The sequence below is a fragment of the Chrysochloris asiatica genome, unplaced genomic scaffold (assembly GCF_000296735.1).
Source record: "Chrysochloris asiatica unplaced genomic scaffold, ChrAsi1.0 scaffold00002, whole genome shotgun sequence".
In the NCBI taxonomy this organism is placed as follows: domain Eukaryota; kingdom Metazoa; phylum Chordata; class Mammalia; order Afrosoricida; family Chrysochloridae; genus Chrysochloris; species Chrysochloris asiatica.
Window position 1 is genome coordinate 11,805,148 of NW_006408520.1, and position 19,635 is coordinate 11,824,782.

Genomic DNA, 19,635 nt, shown 5'->3' on the forward strand with positions numbered 1-19,635 from the left:
CAATTCAAAGGCAACTAATAGCAACAGTGTTAAAAGTTAATGTATAAAAAATATGATAGGATGACTGCAAAACCTATGGTCGTCCATGTAAACTATCACTCAGTTCAAAATAAAAGCTTATATAAAAAAAGTTAGTGCATAAAGTATTTGCATATGCAGAATGCTCAGCTTTCACAATATGATTATAAAATTCACTATAGCAGTTAGAAAGAAAAGAAGTCACAAGTGCCTGTATTTAAGAATTTATTTGAGTTAAAAAATATATATACAGTAGTACATGAAAAAAAGTTCGTTTCTTAAATCACATTTCCTGGTGATTAACACATTAGTGATAGTTTTGAGATTTTTAAAGAGACCAGAAGATCAAATTGAGGTGATGACAATGGGTTTGGGTCTTATTTTTTGGTTTCTCTCTTCTGCAGAATATTTGTTTATGGTGGCAGCTTTAATGTCACATCCTGCTGTGCAGTTCAATGGAGTATGTTTTTAGGTGGTTGGCTGAGGTTTTTTTTCCTTATGTATGTCGATGGAGATAAGTGTTTTAATTACTTTTTTAATGTCTGTGCTTTTGTATTTTTCTCTTCTCTTCCCTTTTATTTCCTGCTGTTAAGATTACTGCCTCATCTCCACAGCAGGTGGCTATTGCAAATTTGTTTTCTTTGTAAGCCTGGTAGATTTATTTTGTAATATAGCTGTTCCTTTTTAGTATTTAGTATTAATGATTTCTTTACTTTTGGATATAGTATACTTAAAAAAAAAAAAGCCCCCTCCCCCCCCTTCAAAAAAAGAAGAAACGATTGTCAAATTGATTCTGATTCATTGCAATCCTATGGTCTGAGAAGAACAGCCCCTTAGGGTTTCTGAGGTTGCGGCTTCTTTTAGAAGCTTACTACCACATCTGTCTCTTGCAGAAAGCCCGATGGGTTCTAACCACTGACCTTTGAGTGTTTAACCACTTGTTCACTTACTTATGTAATCCTAAATTGTAATTTCTTGACATCACCTAAGAACTCCAGTCATTAAGTAGAAGAAGAAACAAAGGAACCCTTTTCCTAAAGTGCATTATTTGACTTTTTTGCTTATACTACTTTCATTGTGGCGCTCTGGTAGCGTAGTGGTTATGAATCAGGCTGCGAACTGCAAGGTCAGCAGTTCGAAACTGCCAGCTATTCTGCAGGAGAAAGGTGAGGCTTTCTGCTCCTGTAAAAATTTACAGCCTTGGAAACCCTGTTCAGGGTCACTGTGGGTCGGAACCGACTAGATAGCATTTAACAACAACAACAATATGTTTATATTAACATATCTTTAATTATTAAAATAAGTTTTGCTAATTATAGGAAAATTAGAGTAATAGAAAATTGTATAGAACAAACATTTTAGTTTTGTTACTTTGGCAATATTGTATGTCTCTTTATATGGCAAAAAGAAATGATGGCACAGTAGGTTAAGCATTGGACTACCAACCCAAAGGTCTGTTATTCAAACCAAGGTTCATATGCATTCGATTGCTTAGCATTGATTTCTTCTGAATATAAGATGAATTATCGATGATATGAAATTAGCAGATTATCATTGTAAACAGTTTGGAAATATAGAAAGAATATGTGAGAGAATAAGAAATACTCTTAATTTCCAAAATCCCAAAATAACAACCTTTCACATTTTGCTGTATCAGTGTGTGGACAACTTTTATCTCCCTACTTGTGAATTATATAATACGTTGTAAGGCAGTGCAGGACTGAGCAGGACTGTGTTCTGTTGTGCATTGGTCACCATGAGTCAAAACAGACTAGAAGGCAGGCACCTAACAACAACAACAGCAATTAACTCAAAGGCAGTGGTTTTTGTTTTGTGTTTTATATGGAAAAGACAAAAAATGAGATGATCTTAAGTTTAGAAATTAGTTGTCAGGAAATTGAAATACATCCAAGAATATAATTGATTCATTTTTAATTTGGTGGTATTATTTTATTAATTAAGATAAAGCCTATGTATTTCTATTTCCATGTATACATAGAAATAAAAAATTATGAGACAAAAATACATAATGAATAACATTTTCATTATATTTATAAACTTATACTCTTATTACATTTATAAAGGTCTCTAGAAGCATTTCAACCACTCAGATTCAGTTTATTCCTTGTGTTTGCACATGTGTTAACACACTGCCTAGTTTTTATGTTTGTATCATCTCTGATCTAGATATGTTCTAAATTGGAATATGGTTATTGTTGTTGTTAAGTGCTGTTGAGGGAATTTCAAATCACAGTAATCCTGCATAGGGTTTCCGAGGAATGTCTGATGTATTTGAACTGAGGACCCTGCACTTAGTAGTCCAGTGCTTATTTTATAGTGTCATACCAAGAAGTTGTATGAACTGAACTCATTGATATAATAGAAGTGGTAGCACATACATTCATCATTAAATCTTAAAATTTAGCTGAAATAAATTTGTAATTTTAACAATGTATGGATTAACACCTTCTCTTGTCTTGTTAAGTGTCTTTGAATGCATTCCGACTCATAGCAACCTTGTATGGGGTCTTGAGGAGTATCTGGTGGGTTTGAACTGCCAACCTTGTGGTTTGTAGACCTGTGTTTATCCTACAGTGTCGTACCAAGAGTATATTTTATTTTCTAGTGCTTTAAAAATTACATGGTTTTATAATTTTTTTTAAGACGTCCATCAGATTTTGAAAATAGTAGAAATGTTCAATAGTACACTTGGTTCTAGCCTCCATCATCATTATGTACAAACAAATAACTTATGTGATTGGAAAGATTACAATTTAGGGTGGTAACGCCAATCATAAAACTACCATGAAACAAAATAACACCAAAAAGCTTCATCATAATATGTTTAAACCAATTATATGATTTATGCAATTAATCTGTGTGCTCGGTCACATTGAAAGAGTGTCTAGAAGTAGTTATACCAAACAGATTAAAGTTTAATGGGGATTTGAAAAAACTATGAAATGAAATTAATCCTGTTGTGGAGTATTGTGATCTAATTTCATATGTGTTATAGTAAATCTTTTTTTTTTTTTTTTAATTCAGTCTGAACACTCTAAACTAACACATTTCAGAGGGTGTAGTATAGGTTAAGTAGCTTGAGTTTTTTTGTGGAAAGAATCCCAATAGAGAATTACTGATCTGTTCTTTTTCTAATCAATATATAGATAATAGAATGATAACCCATATGGAACTATTGTCCCTTGGACATGAGTTATAAATGCTTTGATTCTTGTAAATGACCTTTAAGTAACCGATGAAAAAATTGTAAACCATTATAGAATTGTTGGATATTTAGTCCCTTGAAATGAATATTTTTTTTTCCATATTGCAATACCAACTGTTTGAACTTAACTTAGAAATAATTTCTCTTTCTCATACCTATGTATGTTATATAAATACATAGACACTTATATTTCATTACCTGTATTCATATATCATATATGTATATTTAGCCATCTAAATTGCTTATTATTAGTTGCATTATCTTGTGTTTGCTATGAATTTATTTAGCATGTGAGTTTTTATTATTCAAAGTTTTTCTACTTTATCCAAGATAGTAGTATTAATTTATATTTTAGTATCATGTAATATTTTCCAGTGTGCATTTATATCTACTTTTCTGTATAAATTTCATAACAATTTCATATGTTGTTGAAGTGTCAATTCAGATTTTTAGGAACTCTAAGTAAGGTTTCAATGGAGAAGCAGGTGGATTTGAATTGACAACCTTTTGGTTAGCAGACCAGTGCTTATCCTACAACTCTACACCTGAATTCCCACACAACAGGCAGGATTATCTTCATTCTGAAAGTCAAGGAATTAGAGCTGTAGTACCTTTATTATAGGAATGTGAGAGCTGTTTAGAATGAAGATAATCCTGCTTACTATATGGTGTGGAGTTGTAGGATAAGTACTGGTCTGCTAACTGAAAGGTTGGAGAGCTATAGTACCTTTATTGCAGTCTTGGTGTGGCACTGTGGGCTAATTCGTTGGACTGCAAAGTTATTTGAACTGCAAGATTGGTGATTAAAGCTCACCAGCCGTTCCTTGGAAACCCTATACAGGGTCGCTATGGGTCAGAACCGACACTTAACAACAACAACATGGCTTAATTAAGCAATTTTCTCTAAATGTGGTGCTACAGATTAAGCACTGAACTGGAAGGTCGATTTGAACTGGTAAGATCATCAGTTAAACCCTATACAGGATCACTATGAGTCAAAACCTACTCAGTGACACTTAACACAAACAGCTAGAAAGTGCAAATAATGAGGGTAGAACCCAGTTCTCCAGATTCCTATGTTAGTGCTTGAGGTACAGAGTAACAGATATTGTTCCAATGTGAAATGACCATTAAACATTAAACAGCCAAACAAAATGAAATGCCATTTGCTGATAAAGTTAACACTGACTCTAGTAGCCCTATGCGTGTCGTAGTGAAACTGTACGTACTTATAGAGTTTTTATTGGTTGATTTTTTTCAGTTAGATGACCAAGCCTTTCTTCTTAGAAGCTTCTGAATCTTAATCTTGTTGTATTCCTGGTAGGTAGTCTGTAGAGTTAATGGGGTTGGAAGAATACCCATGTCTGACAACAGCATTTCATTAGAACTAAAGATTCTTCCTTTTATGGCCTGTGAGACCCAGCTGAGAAGCACTGACCACTTAACTGCATAACAAAATTAATTATGTAAATCATTAATTAGATGAATATTTGTATCTATCTAAATGTATCATTTTACTAAATCAAACCAAGACTTCTACGGAGAGAATGTAAATAAAAGGAAACAGTTATTTAGCATCTATGTAAAGACCTTTACTTGTCTTAGTAGCTTTATACCACAATAACAGAAAGCAGTGGGTGATTTGAAAGAATTGAAATTTATTTTCTTACAATTTGGAGGCAAAAATTCCAAATCATGTGTTGATTCCTACCTTGTCAATAGCTCCAGACATTCTTTAGTTCCTTGACATTCTTGGTTTGTAGACAATCCTCACATGACATCTGTTTTCCCCTTGTGTGTGTTTCTGGCTTTTCTGGTAGTTTTATAACCCAGTAGTGATTAGGTATAAAATCCACCCTACACTGGTATGACCTTATTAATATAACAAAAGTAAAAACCCTATTTCCAAACAGGATCAATTTCACAGGTACAGGGATTAAGATTGATGGACAGAATGAATCATTTACTTGCTTGAAGGTCATAATATTTTGTAAGTACTAGAACTAGAATTTTAATGTAGAAAGTCTGGCTTCAGAGGCTTCACTTTCATCTAGTGTACTCTGCTGACAAATAATTGGAGCAATGTGTCAATTAGCATTAAGACAATTATAAAAATAATTAGTGAACAATTTTTGTTTTTAATTTAGATGTACTACTGTTTTTTTGTTTTTTAAAAAAGCATGGACAGTCTTAGCCTGGTGCCCTTCAATGGGAGACTATTGAATGATTTCATGTTCAGTCTACATATTTTAGTCATATTCTTATTGAAACATCATTCCCTAATTCAGAATGAGTAAATAAGAACTAAGATAACACAAAATATTTTATTCTTTGAGAATAAAGAGAAACCTTAGTTTAAAAAGTACAATGAAAAACTTATGATATTTTTCATCAAGTACATATTGCTTTTCTTAGTATACCTAAGAGTAGTGACATCAAACTGATAACATAATCAGTAGGATCTTATTTGTCTGTTAAAGTCTTTGTAATTGAAAGAAAATGTATGTGAGAAATAACAAGAATTCATTTTCCTATAGAGAAAGGTTAGTGTATTACAGCATAACCCTTTACTGAAAGCCACTCCCTTTTGCCAGGAACCTGAGGCAATTCTACAGTGTTTTGTGGTGTTCTCTCCACTTCATTGCGATTTAGTCAGTGACAGGTTTGTTTAACCTGTCTAACCCATTTCAGCTTAGCTGCCATTATAATGGATGCCTTCAAAAACAGAAAGTGTCACACATATGATTGCTTAATCTAATTAAAACATATAACAAGTGACCCAGTGAAGTATGACAGATAATAATTAAAAGATTATTCCTCTTATATTACATGTTGTTGTTAAGTGCCGTCGAGTCGGTTCTGACCCATAGTGACACTGAACATGGTTTCCAAGGCTGTAAATCTTTACGGGAGCTGAACGCCTCATCTTTCTCCTGCAGAGCAGCTGATAGTTTTGAACTGTTGACCTTGTGGTTCGCAGCGCAATTCGTAACTACTACACTACCAGAGCTCCTTTATATTACATTTGTTGTTGTTGTTAAGTGCCATCAAGTCGGGTCCGACCCATAGCGACCCTGTACAGGGTTTCCGAGGGTGTAAATCTTTACGGGAGTAGAAAGCCTCATCTTTCTCCCGCGGAGCAGCTGGTAGTTTCGAACCGCTGACCTTAAGGTTCGCAGCCCGATTCGTAACCACTACGCTACCAGAGCTCCTTTTATATTACATACTGGAATCCTACATTGCATTCAAAGCAAGTCCTGCTGGAATGACAATAAATAACAGTGGTATCTATAGAAAACTCTTCCTTTGTGCACATTTGCACAGCTGCAAATAAAATTAACAAGATACTACATTCTTGTCATTAAGTGCTGTCGAGCCATTTCCGATTTATAGTGACTCTGTATAGAGTTTCCAAGGAGTGGCTGCTGGGTTTGAACTAACAACCTTGTGACTGATTATCAGTTGAGAGCTGTTCCATATTATAATACAGAATGGAAGACAATATAATACAGAATGGAAGACAATATGGAACAGCTCTCAACTGATAATCAGTCACAAGGTTGTTAGTTCAAACCCAGCAGCCACTCCTTGGAAACTCTATACAGAGTCACTATAAATCGGAAATGGCTCGACAGCACTTAATGACAAGAATGTAGTATCTTGTTAATTTTATTTGCAGCTGTGCAAATGTGCACAAAGGAAGAGTTTTCTATAGATACCACTGTTATTTATTGTCATTCCAGCAGGACTTGCTTTGAATGCAATGTAGGAATATGTATTTCAGAGAATATCATATAATGACAAATAACCAGTAGATACTCAAGTAGAATGCATATAAGAAGGAAACATTTCAGAAGGGAATTGTCCTAGAGAAAATCATCATAAAACAATGATGCAGCGCAAAGAAGCACTCACCAAGGATACATGAATCTCTCTGTTTTCTCTACTACTAGATTGAAACCTTTGACATTTTTGGAATGATATACATGTCGTAGCGATCTAATGCAACTATAACAGAAATACCACAAGTGTTTGGTTTAACAAACAGTCCTTTATCCTCTTACACTTTGGTTTTATTGTTGTCAAGTGCTGTCAAGTCAGTTCTGACCCACAGCAAATCTGTATGGAGTTTCCAAGGACTTGCTGGTGGGTTTGAATCTCCAACCCCATAATTACCAGTCCCATGCTTATCCTATAGCACTACTCCATAATTCCTTCCCACACTTTAAGAAACTACAAGTTTAAATTTAGGGTGTAAGTTCCAAGGTAAGTCTTTCTCTCTCTGTTGGCTCTAGGGGAACTTTTTTGTGAACTTCTTCTTTCTCTAGGAGTTGTCAGTACAGAGACTGTGGGTCCAAAACCAGGCTCCATTCCAGGATCTTCTTTCCCGGTGGGGCTGAGGTCCATCTCCTCTGCTTCTATCTCATCCTTTTCCTTCTTGTACAATAAGAAGGTGATGCTCCACTCTCCAGGGAAACTCTCTAGAACCTGATGAAGTGTGTTGCAGCTACCCTACTTCCCTTACATCAGATTAGATTATAATCTGAGTAAGGATATGTATCCCACCCTAATCCTCTTACAACTAATTGCCTGATCACAACAAATCACATCTGAGATGGTAATTGCATCATTATATAACTGTGAATGACAATTATGACCCAGCCATGTTGACACATATTTTTGGGAGACACAACCCAATTCATGGTAACATACTGATAACCCTACAGTGAAATTTTATACATTTCTATATCTCTTATTAAATAGCACCATATTATAGTAAGTCTCAATTATAATCATATACATTAAAAAACAAACAAACAGTATTTTAAAGTTAAAAGTGCATATTATAGGGATACTGTCCCAGTTAGGAATTGGCAATGCCAATTACTTAATCTCTATGTGTTTCACTTTTATCATATTTAAGCAAAAATCCTCATAACTAGACCAATAAATAACATCATACTGCCAGAAGTTTCATTTCCTTTTGTAATTATGATGTAAGGATATTAGGGTGGGATGTGTTGATGGGATGAGCCATGGAGTCAATTCCAACTCATAACTACCCTGCATAGGGTTTCCGAGATTGTAAACCTTTACAGGAGCAAAAAGCCTAATCTTTCTCCTGGGATTGGCTGGTAGTTTTCAACTGCTGATCTTGAAGTTAGCAGCCCAACTCATAACCTTAGGTTATAGGGAGTTTCCCTGGAATGTAAGACATCACCTTTTATCTTATAATTAGCAAAAGGAAAGAGAAGGAAGCAGAGGACAGGGATGTCAGTGCCATCAAGAAAGAAGATACAGGAATGGAGTGTCCACAATCAAAGCAATAGTCAATAAATCTAATGGTATATTACGCTGGAAAAGTCTACTGCAAAAGACCTCTTTAAAGTGTTAAAGAGCAAAGATGTCACTTGGAGGACTAAAGTTCACCTAACCAAAGCTATGGTGTTTTCAATATGCACGTGAAAGTGAGGAAGACTGTAGAAAAAATTGAATTATGATGTTGGTAAAGAATATTAAAGAACCCAGAAATGTCAGAGGAACAACCAAATCTGTCTTAAAAGAAGTACAATGAGATGTTCCTTGGAAGTAGAGCGAGACTTGTCCTACATACTTTGTATATGTTATTAGGAAAAACCAAGGAACTCTGGTAGCATAGTGGTTATGAATCGGACTGCTAACCTCAGGTCGGCAGTTCGAAACTACCAGTGGGAGAAAGATGAGGTGTCCTGCTCCTGAAATGATTTACAGCCTCGGAAACCCCGTGCAGGGTCACTATGAGTTGGAACCGATGCCATGATACTTAACATTAGGAAGAACCAGTCCCTGGAAAAGGACATAATGCTTGGTAAAATAGAGGATTAGTGGAAAAGATGAAAAGCCCTCAGTGAAATAGACATAGTGATTGTAACAATGAATTCATACATAACAAGCATTGTGTGTACAGTGCAGGCCTGGGCAGTGTTTCTTCCTGTTGAACATGTGGTCAGTAAGAGTTAGAGCTAAGTAGATGGCACCTAAAAACATTGTAACAAAATGAGAATCATAGCTGAACTTGTCATGTGGAGTTCTTGTCAGAATTAAATAAGGTAATATCAACTGATCACATACCTATATGCCATCTGATTACAACAGTTCCTTATAATATGATAAAAAACTGAATTTTAAATAGAGAATTTTTCAAGTTTCTGCAATACCAGCCAAAAAACAAACAAACAAAGCAAAAACACACAATCTTCAAGCCAGTTCTAATTCATAGAGACTCTATGGAACAAAGTAGAAGTTTCCTTTAGCGTTTCCAAGTTTGCAGTCTTCACGGAGGCAGATTGCTACGTTTCTTCTGTCAAGCGACTAGGAATTTCCAGTTGTCATCATCTCAATTAGTAGCTGAATGTTTTGCCACTATGTTACCAGGGTTCCATAAGTGGTTCTAAATTTATTTTTATTCTGAAGAACTTTAAATTCACCATTTTCAGTAGTTCTTAAAGAGATGTTTGTTTTATAAAGAAAATGTAAAATGCCATAATTTTTCTAGAGAACAGAGAAAATATATAGCTATCTAGATATACAAATAACACTACATAAGCTCCACAGAGCTGTTTTATTTGTAAATTTTCATCAATTCCTCTTTATTCATAAACTCCTATCTTCTTACTTAAAGGTGAATTCAAAAGTCATTTCAGTGTCATTTTGAAATCATCCTAGTATAGAAGCATACTTGATTTATTAATATCCCACCTACTCTCATATTTGCTTGTTTCAGTATCTTTTATATTTTACTTAAAGTTGCCTCATTTTTCTTTTCTTATAGCACTTTTTTTACATTTGTTATTGTTGTTAGGTGCCATCATTGTTGTTGTTAGGTCCTGATTCATAGCGACCTTATTATGCACAGCAGAACAAAACACTGCCTAATCCTGGGCCAACCTCACTATCATTGCCTCGCTTGAGTCCATCAATGCTGCCACTTGGCCATCCATGTCGTTGGGGGTCTTCCTCTTTTTCTCCGACCCTCCACCTTACCAAACATGATATCCTTCTCCAGCGACTGGTCCCTCCTGACAATATGTCTGAAGTATGAGAGATGAAGTTTTGCCATCTTGGCCTCCAAAGAGCAATCTGGCTGCACTTCTTCCAAAACTTTCAGTATTCTCCTCCAACACCATAACTCAAAAGCATCAATTCTTCTACAGTCTTCCTTTTTCACTGTCCAGCTTTTGCATGCATATGAGGTTATTGAAAATACGATGGCTTGTTTACATTTACTAAGCTTTAATACTTTACTTTAACTTAAGCGTTATTCTTCCCATGCTTTAAATTGTGAAGTTTGGAAAAAAAATGATAAACTACAGAATAAAATAACTAATCTATCTTAATATTAATAGCTAATATTCATTGAATATTTATTATGTGCAAGGTCTCAATGCTGTAAGTGTACCTTGTTTTTGTTTTGTTAGATGCCATCAAGTTGGTTCTGACTTATAGTAATCTTGTATACTGCTTATGAGACTCTAAATCTTTACAAAAGCAGAGAGCTTCATCTTTCTTCTGCTGAGTGGTTGATGGATTTGTACCACTGACCAGTGGTTAGCAGTCAAGTGCTTTTACTATAGCACTACTAGCACACTCTGTACGTGTATATATGTGTATATATTGTATATTTATAGTTGTGTTCAAGTGCTGTCAAGTTGGCTCCAACTCATAGTGATCCTGTATAGGGTTTCCAACCTGGTGGGTTGGACTGCTGACCTTGTGGTTCTCAGTCCAGTGCTGATCCTACTGCACCACACAAGGATATATATATATATATATATATATATATATATATATATATACACACACACACACATAGAGTTGTACACATTTAGTGTTTCAGGTCTGAGTTTAGAGAGTCTTTTTGCTGTAGTCTTTTCACATTGCACTACACATTATCCCCCTCTGTACCACAACCTTCCATCCCCCTTCAAAGAGATCTAATCTTTACTCATAAATTATTTAAAATCTTTTTAAATTTTTTTAAAATCTAATTATCTAAAGAGAGTCCTGTTGTGGCTCTATAGTATCAGAACTGGACTGCGAACCACAAGGTCATTAGTTCAAACCTACCAGCTGCTACTCAGAAACCCTATACAGAGTCACTATAAATCATGACTGAGTCAATGGCACTTAATAACAAAAAAACAACAATTAACTAGAATTTAGGTAAATTACTTGTCTTGACTTGCCTTCTCTATTAATTAAATAGGGGTAAGATGGTATGTTCATTTTATTAAAGAGAGGAATATTCTCCGGTATATTGGAAACATGGAAAACATTACTTTAATGTGTGCTTATCTATGTAAAACATTTTAAAAAGCCATGGTATAGTGCTTGTAGGAACCCTGTTGTTGTACCATAGTACAAGCACTCAACCTTATGGTTGGTTTGAACCACAAGGTCAGTATTTCAAACTCACCAGAAGTTTGGAAACCTTATACAGGGTTGCAATGAGTTGTAACTGACTCACTAGCACTTAAAAACAATTGTGCACAGGAATCTTGGTATGGCATTGTAGGATAAGCACTTGAACATGAGGTCAGTTTGAAATGAAAGGCTCGTGTCTGAAAAATGACCATTTTTCAGAAATCCTGTATTTGGTCACTGTGTGTTGGAATTGACTAAATAGCACTTAACAACAAGTGTATAAGGGAAATTACATAAAAAGAGATGAAACAATACTTTAAAACTCTAATGTGAAAATGATTCTTTTAAGTTCTTCTAATAAATAAAGTTGGAAGAAGTGCAGCCAGAGTGCTCCTTGGAGGACAGGATGGCCAAATTTTATCTCTTATACTTTGGACATATTGTCAGGAGGGACGTGTTTCTGGAGAAGGATATCATGTTTGGTAAGGTGGAGGGTCAGAGAAAAAGAGAAAGACTCCCAGTGAGATGGATTGGCAGAGTGTCAGCATCAGTGGGCTCAAGCATGGCAACAATTGTGAGTTTGGCCCAGGACCGGGAGGTGTTTTGTTCTGTTGTGCATTGGGTCACAATGAGTTGGCACCAAACAACTGATTCGATGGCACCGAACAACAACAATAGTAAAGGATGATTGTAATTTTACCTGCAGTTGATTAGTCAAAACAACATATGTGTATTCTGTATAGCTATATTTAAATAAAGACTCGAATATGCTCTCTCTTGAAGTCCTGGGGTGGCACTGAAGGATAAGCACTGCTAACTACAAGGTTGTAGTTCAAACCCATCAGCTGTCCTTGGAAACCCTATTCAGACTCCTTATGATTAGGGACTGACTCAAAGACACATAAATCACAACAACAGCATGCCCTTTCCTATTGCTTCAAACCATTTCATTTTCTTGCTTAAAATGAATACAAAGAACCTGAAGTGCTCTTCAATTTCAATGCAAATAATAAGCAAAAGTCAAAAACAAGATGCCGAGAATATTCGTGGCAAATAAGAATGCCACAGCTACTTGGAATAGTCTAAAATCTAACCTTTAATAACCCCTAATTTGGGCTTTTAAAAAATTCCAATGCTAAGGTAGAGAGAATGCTTTGCATATGTAATTATTTTCAACAAACTCACCACTAAATATCAAAAGAGGTGCAAGAGGAGTCTTGGTGCAGAGTGGTAAAGTGCCTAGCTGCTAATGAAAAAGTCATTGGTACAAACCCAACAGTTAGTTCACTAAAAAAGATGAGGCGTTTTGTTTCCCTAAAAGTTACTGCCTGGAGAATCCTATGGGGCAGTTCTACTTTGTCCCATAGAGTCACTGTGAGTTTAATTCAACTGAAGAGCAATGTGGTTTTGTTTTGTTTTGTTTTGTTTTTTAAAAAGTGCAGTGCATTGTTACTAAAACACACCACCATACTTACAGAGATTTTCACAGGAAAAATTTAATTTTCAGTTTTTTTCACTTGGATCAAGACACTACAGAATCAACAAAGTTCCCTGTGCTTTCTTCCCACTTTACAGTTAACTCTATGATCAATTTCACATTTACTGGATCAGACTTTCCCTGTAAATGTTTAAGAGAGCATCCATTTTTTGTCCAGACCTATGGATTGTCCTGGAGTCATGAGTGTGGCGCTTTGGGTTAATGTGCTAGACTGCAAAGCCGTTTGAACTGCAAGGTCAGTGGTTCAAGCTCACCAGAAGCTCCTCAGCAACCCTATACATGGTCGCTGTGGGTCGGAACCTACTCGACAGCACTTAACAACAACAACCATGGATGTTAGTGTAGTGAGAGGAAATGTGAGCCAGTAACTTGGATTTCATTATGCATACCTCCACATTCCATGTCACATATGAGGGTGCTTCCAAAAGTTTGTGGGAAAATTGCATTCTTTCATTCCATTTTCTTCAGGAAGTTTTTGAAGCCTCTTCATACACATTCAGAGTTTCAAGATCTGGGTCTAGAGAATCCTATGCTGTAGTAGAGTGCATCTGAAACTCTACTATGGACCCTTCAGTAGCCTGACCCAACTATACTCTGTCCTCTACTTTGAAATTGTGTGGTAGTTAGGAACAGAAACTCTGTCATCCGTCAGACTGGTATGAGTCCTTCCTCTCCCACCGACCAGCTGTGTGATCTTGTGTAAGTTTCTGTGACAGCTACTTTTATGTGTCTATTTGACTAGACTACAGTATTCAGTCATTCAAACACTTATCTTGGTATGCCTGTGAAGGTACTTCATAGATGTGATTATAAGAGAGTGGGCAAACTTCATCCAATCTTAAGAAATATCTTAAGAACAAAATTGAGTTTTCGCTGAGTAAGAAGTTATGCCTCAATATTCCACATAAGCTCCTGCCTGAAAGTTTCTAGCCTGCTATCAGGTCCTACAAATTTTGAACTTGCCATTGCTCACAGTTAGGTAAGCAGTTCCTTGAAATAGAGCTCTCTCTACCTCTCCACCTGTCTCGACATATATAGTCTATACATCCTATCGTAACTATTTTGTTCCTTAAGCTCATGAATCTAATACTATTTCACTGTGAAAGTAGGGAAAACAATGATATTTTCTTCATAGATGTGAAATTTAAAAGAGAATGTGTGTGTGTGTGTGTATGTGTGTGTGTGTGTGTGTGTGTTTTATTGTCAAGTGCTGCCTGTGGTTTGTTCCTGGCTAAACATTCAACCGATAAGCATCTTCAGCTTGCAATTTAGGTATGGCATATACCTTGTCTCATCTGACAGAATTCATCCTTGAACAATGCTTTGTTTGTTCACTATTAACTACCCATTGCTGTTCATTTAATTCTAAAATAACCTCTAAAATAAAATGAAGGACTAACTGTATGACAATTGTTGTAGTAAATAAAATTAAATTTTATATTTACCCCAGTGTTTATAGATTTTAGATCATTTTTCCACTAGTGAGTTGGTTACTATGAGATTTACTCCATTCTCAATTTGGAAAAATTGTATTAACCTGCAGTATATTTTATTTTCAAAATTTTGCAAACCTTTCCTAGTTATGTAGGAACACATGAGTGATGTAGAAATTTTGAAAATAAGATAATTTAAAAATAGAATAGCCATAATTCCACGGTTTCTGTAGTTAAGTGCCGTCGACTCGATTCTGACCATAATCACCCTCTATAGAGTTTACGAGGAGCGGCTGGTGAGCTTTGAACTGCAGATTTTGTGCTGCAAATAATCGCTGTTCAGATTATATAGTTTGTATATTTTTATACAAAGTTGAATCGTACTATGCAAGCAGTTTTGTGTCTTGGTAGTTCATTTAGCACTTTGTTTTTGTGTGTGTGTGTGTGTGTTTTACACTGCAATATGACACCCAAAATTTCAAATACTGGTTTACATGGCTGTTTTATTCTGTGTGTGTGCATGTTTTAAAAAATATGGCTCATTTAATCATTATGTGAGTACTTAGGTATTCTCACTGTTTTATTTATTATTTTTTATTGTCGTTTTCCTTTTGAATACAAGGAAAATCATATCTCATTATTTTAATTTGCAATTCTTTAATTACTAATAAAATTAAGATTTTTTTCTCTCAACTTTCATTTTTAATATGTGTATGTTTCTAATTGCTACTGTGCTCTTTATTGGTATTTGAGATAGTAATTTTATATAAAAATATTTTTCTGGTTACTCATTTGCTTTCTATAATAATTTTGGGTTAAATTTTTGTGATAAAATCAGATGTTGATATTTCTTTATATTGTACCTGTCATTATTTTTTTTCTTAGATAATGTTTCACATTCAGAAATTGATAATTATGTAGTTATATTTTCTTTTAGTTTTCTAAAATAATTTTAACTTAAATTTTTCTGAATATTAATTTTTGTTTATAACATGAAAAAATAATATACTTAATTTCCCCTTACAAATGCATGGATAGGTGTTGTGTGTTGTATTTACAAACATGTATTTATATATCTTTTTGCATATGTACATGCATATGTGATTTATGATGTATTCTGGTTCACATATTAAAGATACACTATGTTATATTATGGTTTGTTTTTTTCTTTTAATTATCCTATACATTTTTTCCTATCAGAAGTGCATTCTAATGATTATATCTTTCTTGTTTTAACATCTAATACAATAAAATTTTCTTCATGCTAATATTAATTTATGAACATTTTATTCCTTAGGTTTGCCAGAACCAAATAAAGACCAGATCTTTCAAGGCCTGACACAGGACCAAGGATTTTACACATCCAAAGATTTTTTGCCACTTGTAGCCAAAAGCAGCAAACCAGGTATAATTTACTGTCTTTTATTCCTCATAATAATTATGTTGTTGCATGTATTGTAAATTATAATGCCTACAAGTTCAGTAGGATGTTGTTCAGTTCTCAAATTCATGTCTTGAATGACACCCAAAAAAAGTAAAAAATAGATTCCTGGTGTGGTGCTGTAGGATAAGCACTGAACTGCTAATGACAAGGTTGGTGGCTCAAGCCCACAAGCCACTTATTGGAAACCCTATATAGGGTTGCCCTGAGTCAGAACCTACCCAACACCATTTAACAACAATCAATTTAAAAATAATCCTGATATGACATTTTTCTAGAATTTATTTATTTAGTTATTCTTCTAATGCACATAATCATAAGTGTTTTTCACAGTATCCTATGCAGGCATGAACTGCTTCGTTAAAAATTGCTTCAGAGTAATAGAGTCCATACCAAACGTCAGAAGATGGTCTTAAGAGAAATGGTAGCAACTTCCACTTGGGAACTATGTTCTTTCTTTTTAATTGTAAAACTATATGTAACAAAACATTTAGCCAGTTCAACATCAGCACATCAGATGTTATCTCCATAAGCAGAAGTATGATGCTAGCTAAGCAAAGATGTCCCTCTTTTCTTTTGTCTCCTGTCCCTAGTAACCATTGTTCAATGCTGATCTCTAAACATTTGCCTAAGTGTTTCGTATTAGTGAAATCACACAATCTTTTCTTTTCTTGTGATTGACTTGTACATGCAGGCAAAGAAAATTCAAGGTCTTTCACTGAACTCTTAATTTTATGAACTTAATGTAAAAGTACCCTAATATAAAGCCTGAGGAATCTGTATTATTTCATATGCCCTGAACACAACCTAGAGCTAAGATTGTACCATGCAATGACTTGGACATAGTCATAGTCTTAATGATGAAACAGCTGTAGAATTTTCTCAAAATAAATAAGTCAATGTTTTCAAGTGCTGTTGAGTCGATTCCAACCCATAACGACCCTGTATAGCATTACCAAGGAGCAGCTGGTGAGTTTGAACTGCCAACCTTGCAGTTCAAACTGCTTTGCAGTCTGGCGCATTAACCCACAGCACCACACCAGGACTCCTAAATAAATCAATACGTGATGTAAATTCTTTAAGCATATATTTTTAAAGAAGTGTGAATTTCAGATATACCAACATCTAATTACATATGGAAAAGATGCCGCATATATTCTGCTCCCCATATTTAAAAAGAGAAGGAACTTTCTATTGTAGATCATTCAGGTGAAATTTAAAGCTAAATATGTGTACCCATCTCTACTTTCCTCCTTCCAAGAAAACTGGATGTCTGTACTGAAGAAAATCAGAGTGAATATACCATATACTTGAGAATTACAGAGTGGCAACTGTGTAATCCCCAGTGCAAACTCTACCAAGCAAAATGATTGCTTTTCTGGAGATTATAGGTTTATTCTATCCATGGTATCATTTCAAAGAATATAGTAATTTATCTTATCAGAATATTTATTTAATCTGATGATACAGCACTATCTAATATATATAGAACCCCCTCATTTTATTTTTTAAAGGCTTTTCATATGGATTCAAAATTTTTATATAGGTGTTCTTTAGAAGTGAATAATTTCTTTTATGCCTGAATTTGAAAGTTTTATTTGAACTACTATAAGAAAAAGATTCTCTGAAGTTCTTTAGTTATATTAGATTGCATTCTTTAGTTATATTCAGTTAATGTTATAATATTACAAATTTTATCATATATAAAAGCTCTATATTTAAAAGCTTACAAGATAATATATAGAAGAAGTATTGAATAAATTACTGCAAACTATTAACCAAAATGATAAGGATCACTTTTTTCTTCTGCAAAGCAGAAATTTAATGATGCTGAGTTAAAAATACATATCACAATGTTAACAAAGAGAGTTATAACTGATTGATTCCAGTTTGTTATGACCTAAAGTCTTCAGAATGTGTTATAGTGATCCTTCTAGAAGGAAAAAAGGAGGCAATGCTGCTAAAGGTACTGACTATGAAATTACATATATGAGCATATTTTTAAAATGGGAATAAAACTGTCTTTCAATGAAGCAGAATAATTTGATAGTGACACTCCATCCTCGAAAACTGCAAGATGCAATTTTACACTGCTTTGAGTACAAGTATCTTTTGAGCTGTCATGCAGAAATGGTTTCTCTACTTGAAAATGGGGTTTTCCTTTCATCATTCAGGAATGTGCGCCTGTCACTCTCCATTGCCATCGATACGGGGAGCCGTGATTGTACTCGGAGCTGGAGACACTGCCTTTGACTGTGCAACATCCGCTTTACGTTGTGGAGCCCGCCGCGTGTTCGTCGTCTTCAGAAAAGGCTTTGTTAATATAAGAGCTGTCCCAGAGGAGGTAAAATGGACCCATCAGAAAATATGGAGTTGTAGTGAAGCAGATTTCAGGAGCTATAGCTTTTAATGTATGCTCCCCAAGTTTAAATCACTCGACTATTGATGAAATTTACAAATGCAAATTTAAAATTTCCTATTTGTCTATTTAATTCACATACATACACACACACTCATAAAGATACTGATTTGGATAAGATGGAAATTTTATCCTTATGAGTATTAAAAATGCTTCTTTTTCTCAGTGTTAATGTTTGTATCCTAGTCTATTCAACTAGTTTCATTATAATGCACTGTTTCCTAAATCCTGAACAATAGGCACTCTTTTCTAAATGTGTGAAGATTAGAGGAATGTGGTAGTTAGAGACATCCAGGAGTTTGCCTAAGTCATGTTTACAATATGCATTCAAGCCTACCTACCTTGGTCATTCTTAGAGTCAATTCATTTACTGTTATGAAGCAAATAGAATAAGGAGATTACCTTGACCTTTTAAGATGAGTTACAATAAAAGTGCTATTCAGAATGAATAATTAGGTAACTTACTACAAATTACATCGGATTTAAAATAACTTTATTCTGATAAGTGACCAGTGACTAGTCTTATGTGATGCATCAAATGATAGTATGTAGCAAAGGCTTCTCAAATTGTAATAATGTTAAAGAAAGATAATGCCTTCAAAAGAATATAAATTCTAAGAACAAGAACAAAACATATTTATAGAAAGATAAATTACTCATTTTATCAAAGTCAGTATTATGAATCTGATTTTGCTTTAGAATGCCTGAACATATTTGAAGTCTCTTTACTAGGCAGGAATTTTAACTCTGTAGTCAATAAGTAATTTGTCACATGAATATTAACCACATTATAGATTAATTTCAACAACAACAACAAAAAAAACATAGTCATCACTGCTTCATGACTAGCTTTCAAAATGTTAACTTGATTCTCTGGGCTTTATTTTTTTCATCTCATCTACCCTCTTACTTTTTTTTTTTTTTTTCCTTTTTCTAAAATTTGAGTTAAGGATAGCTTGCAATCACAGGAGTTTCTTTGATTTTGTTTTGTGGAGAGCTACCTTCAGCATCAGTAATTCCAATCACATTTTACGTCAAAAGGAAAAAAACCTTCATAATGTTGAGTGACTTGTCTAAGATAATTGCTTCAGAAAAGGGGACAATTCTATTTTATTTTATGTATACACTTGCAAAGCACAGGCCAGGCAAATAATAATTAGTGGCATAACTTGTTTTGTTGCACTTTTCTCTATTGAA

At 34.5% G+C, this 19,635-nt stretch overlaps 1 protein-coding gene across 1 annotated transcript in view; it reads left to right on the forward strand.

Moving 5' to 3' along the window:
* Positions 1 to 19,635, forward strand: part of DPYD (dihydropyrimidine dehydrogenase) — a 1,478,957-nt gene that overhangs the window by 566,818 nt on the left and 892,504 nt on the right. Inside the window, exons 13-14 of the mRNA XM_006831042.1 lie at positions 15,876 to 15,983; positions 18,194 to 18,363. Of these exons, the coding sequence (XP_006831105.1) occupies positions 15,876 to 15,983; positions 18,194 to 18,363 (278 nt within the window). The remainder of the gene's footprint in view (positions 1 to 15,875; positions 15,984 to 18,193; positions 18,364 to 19,635) is intronic.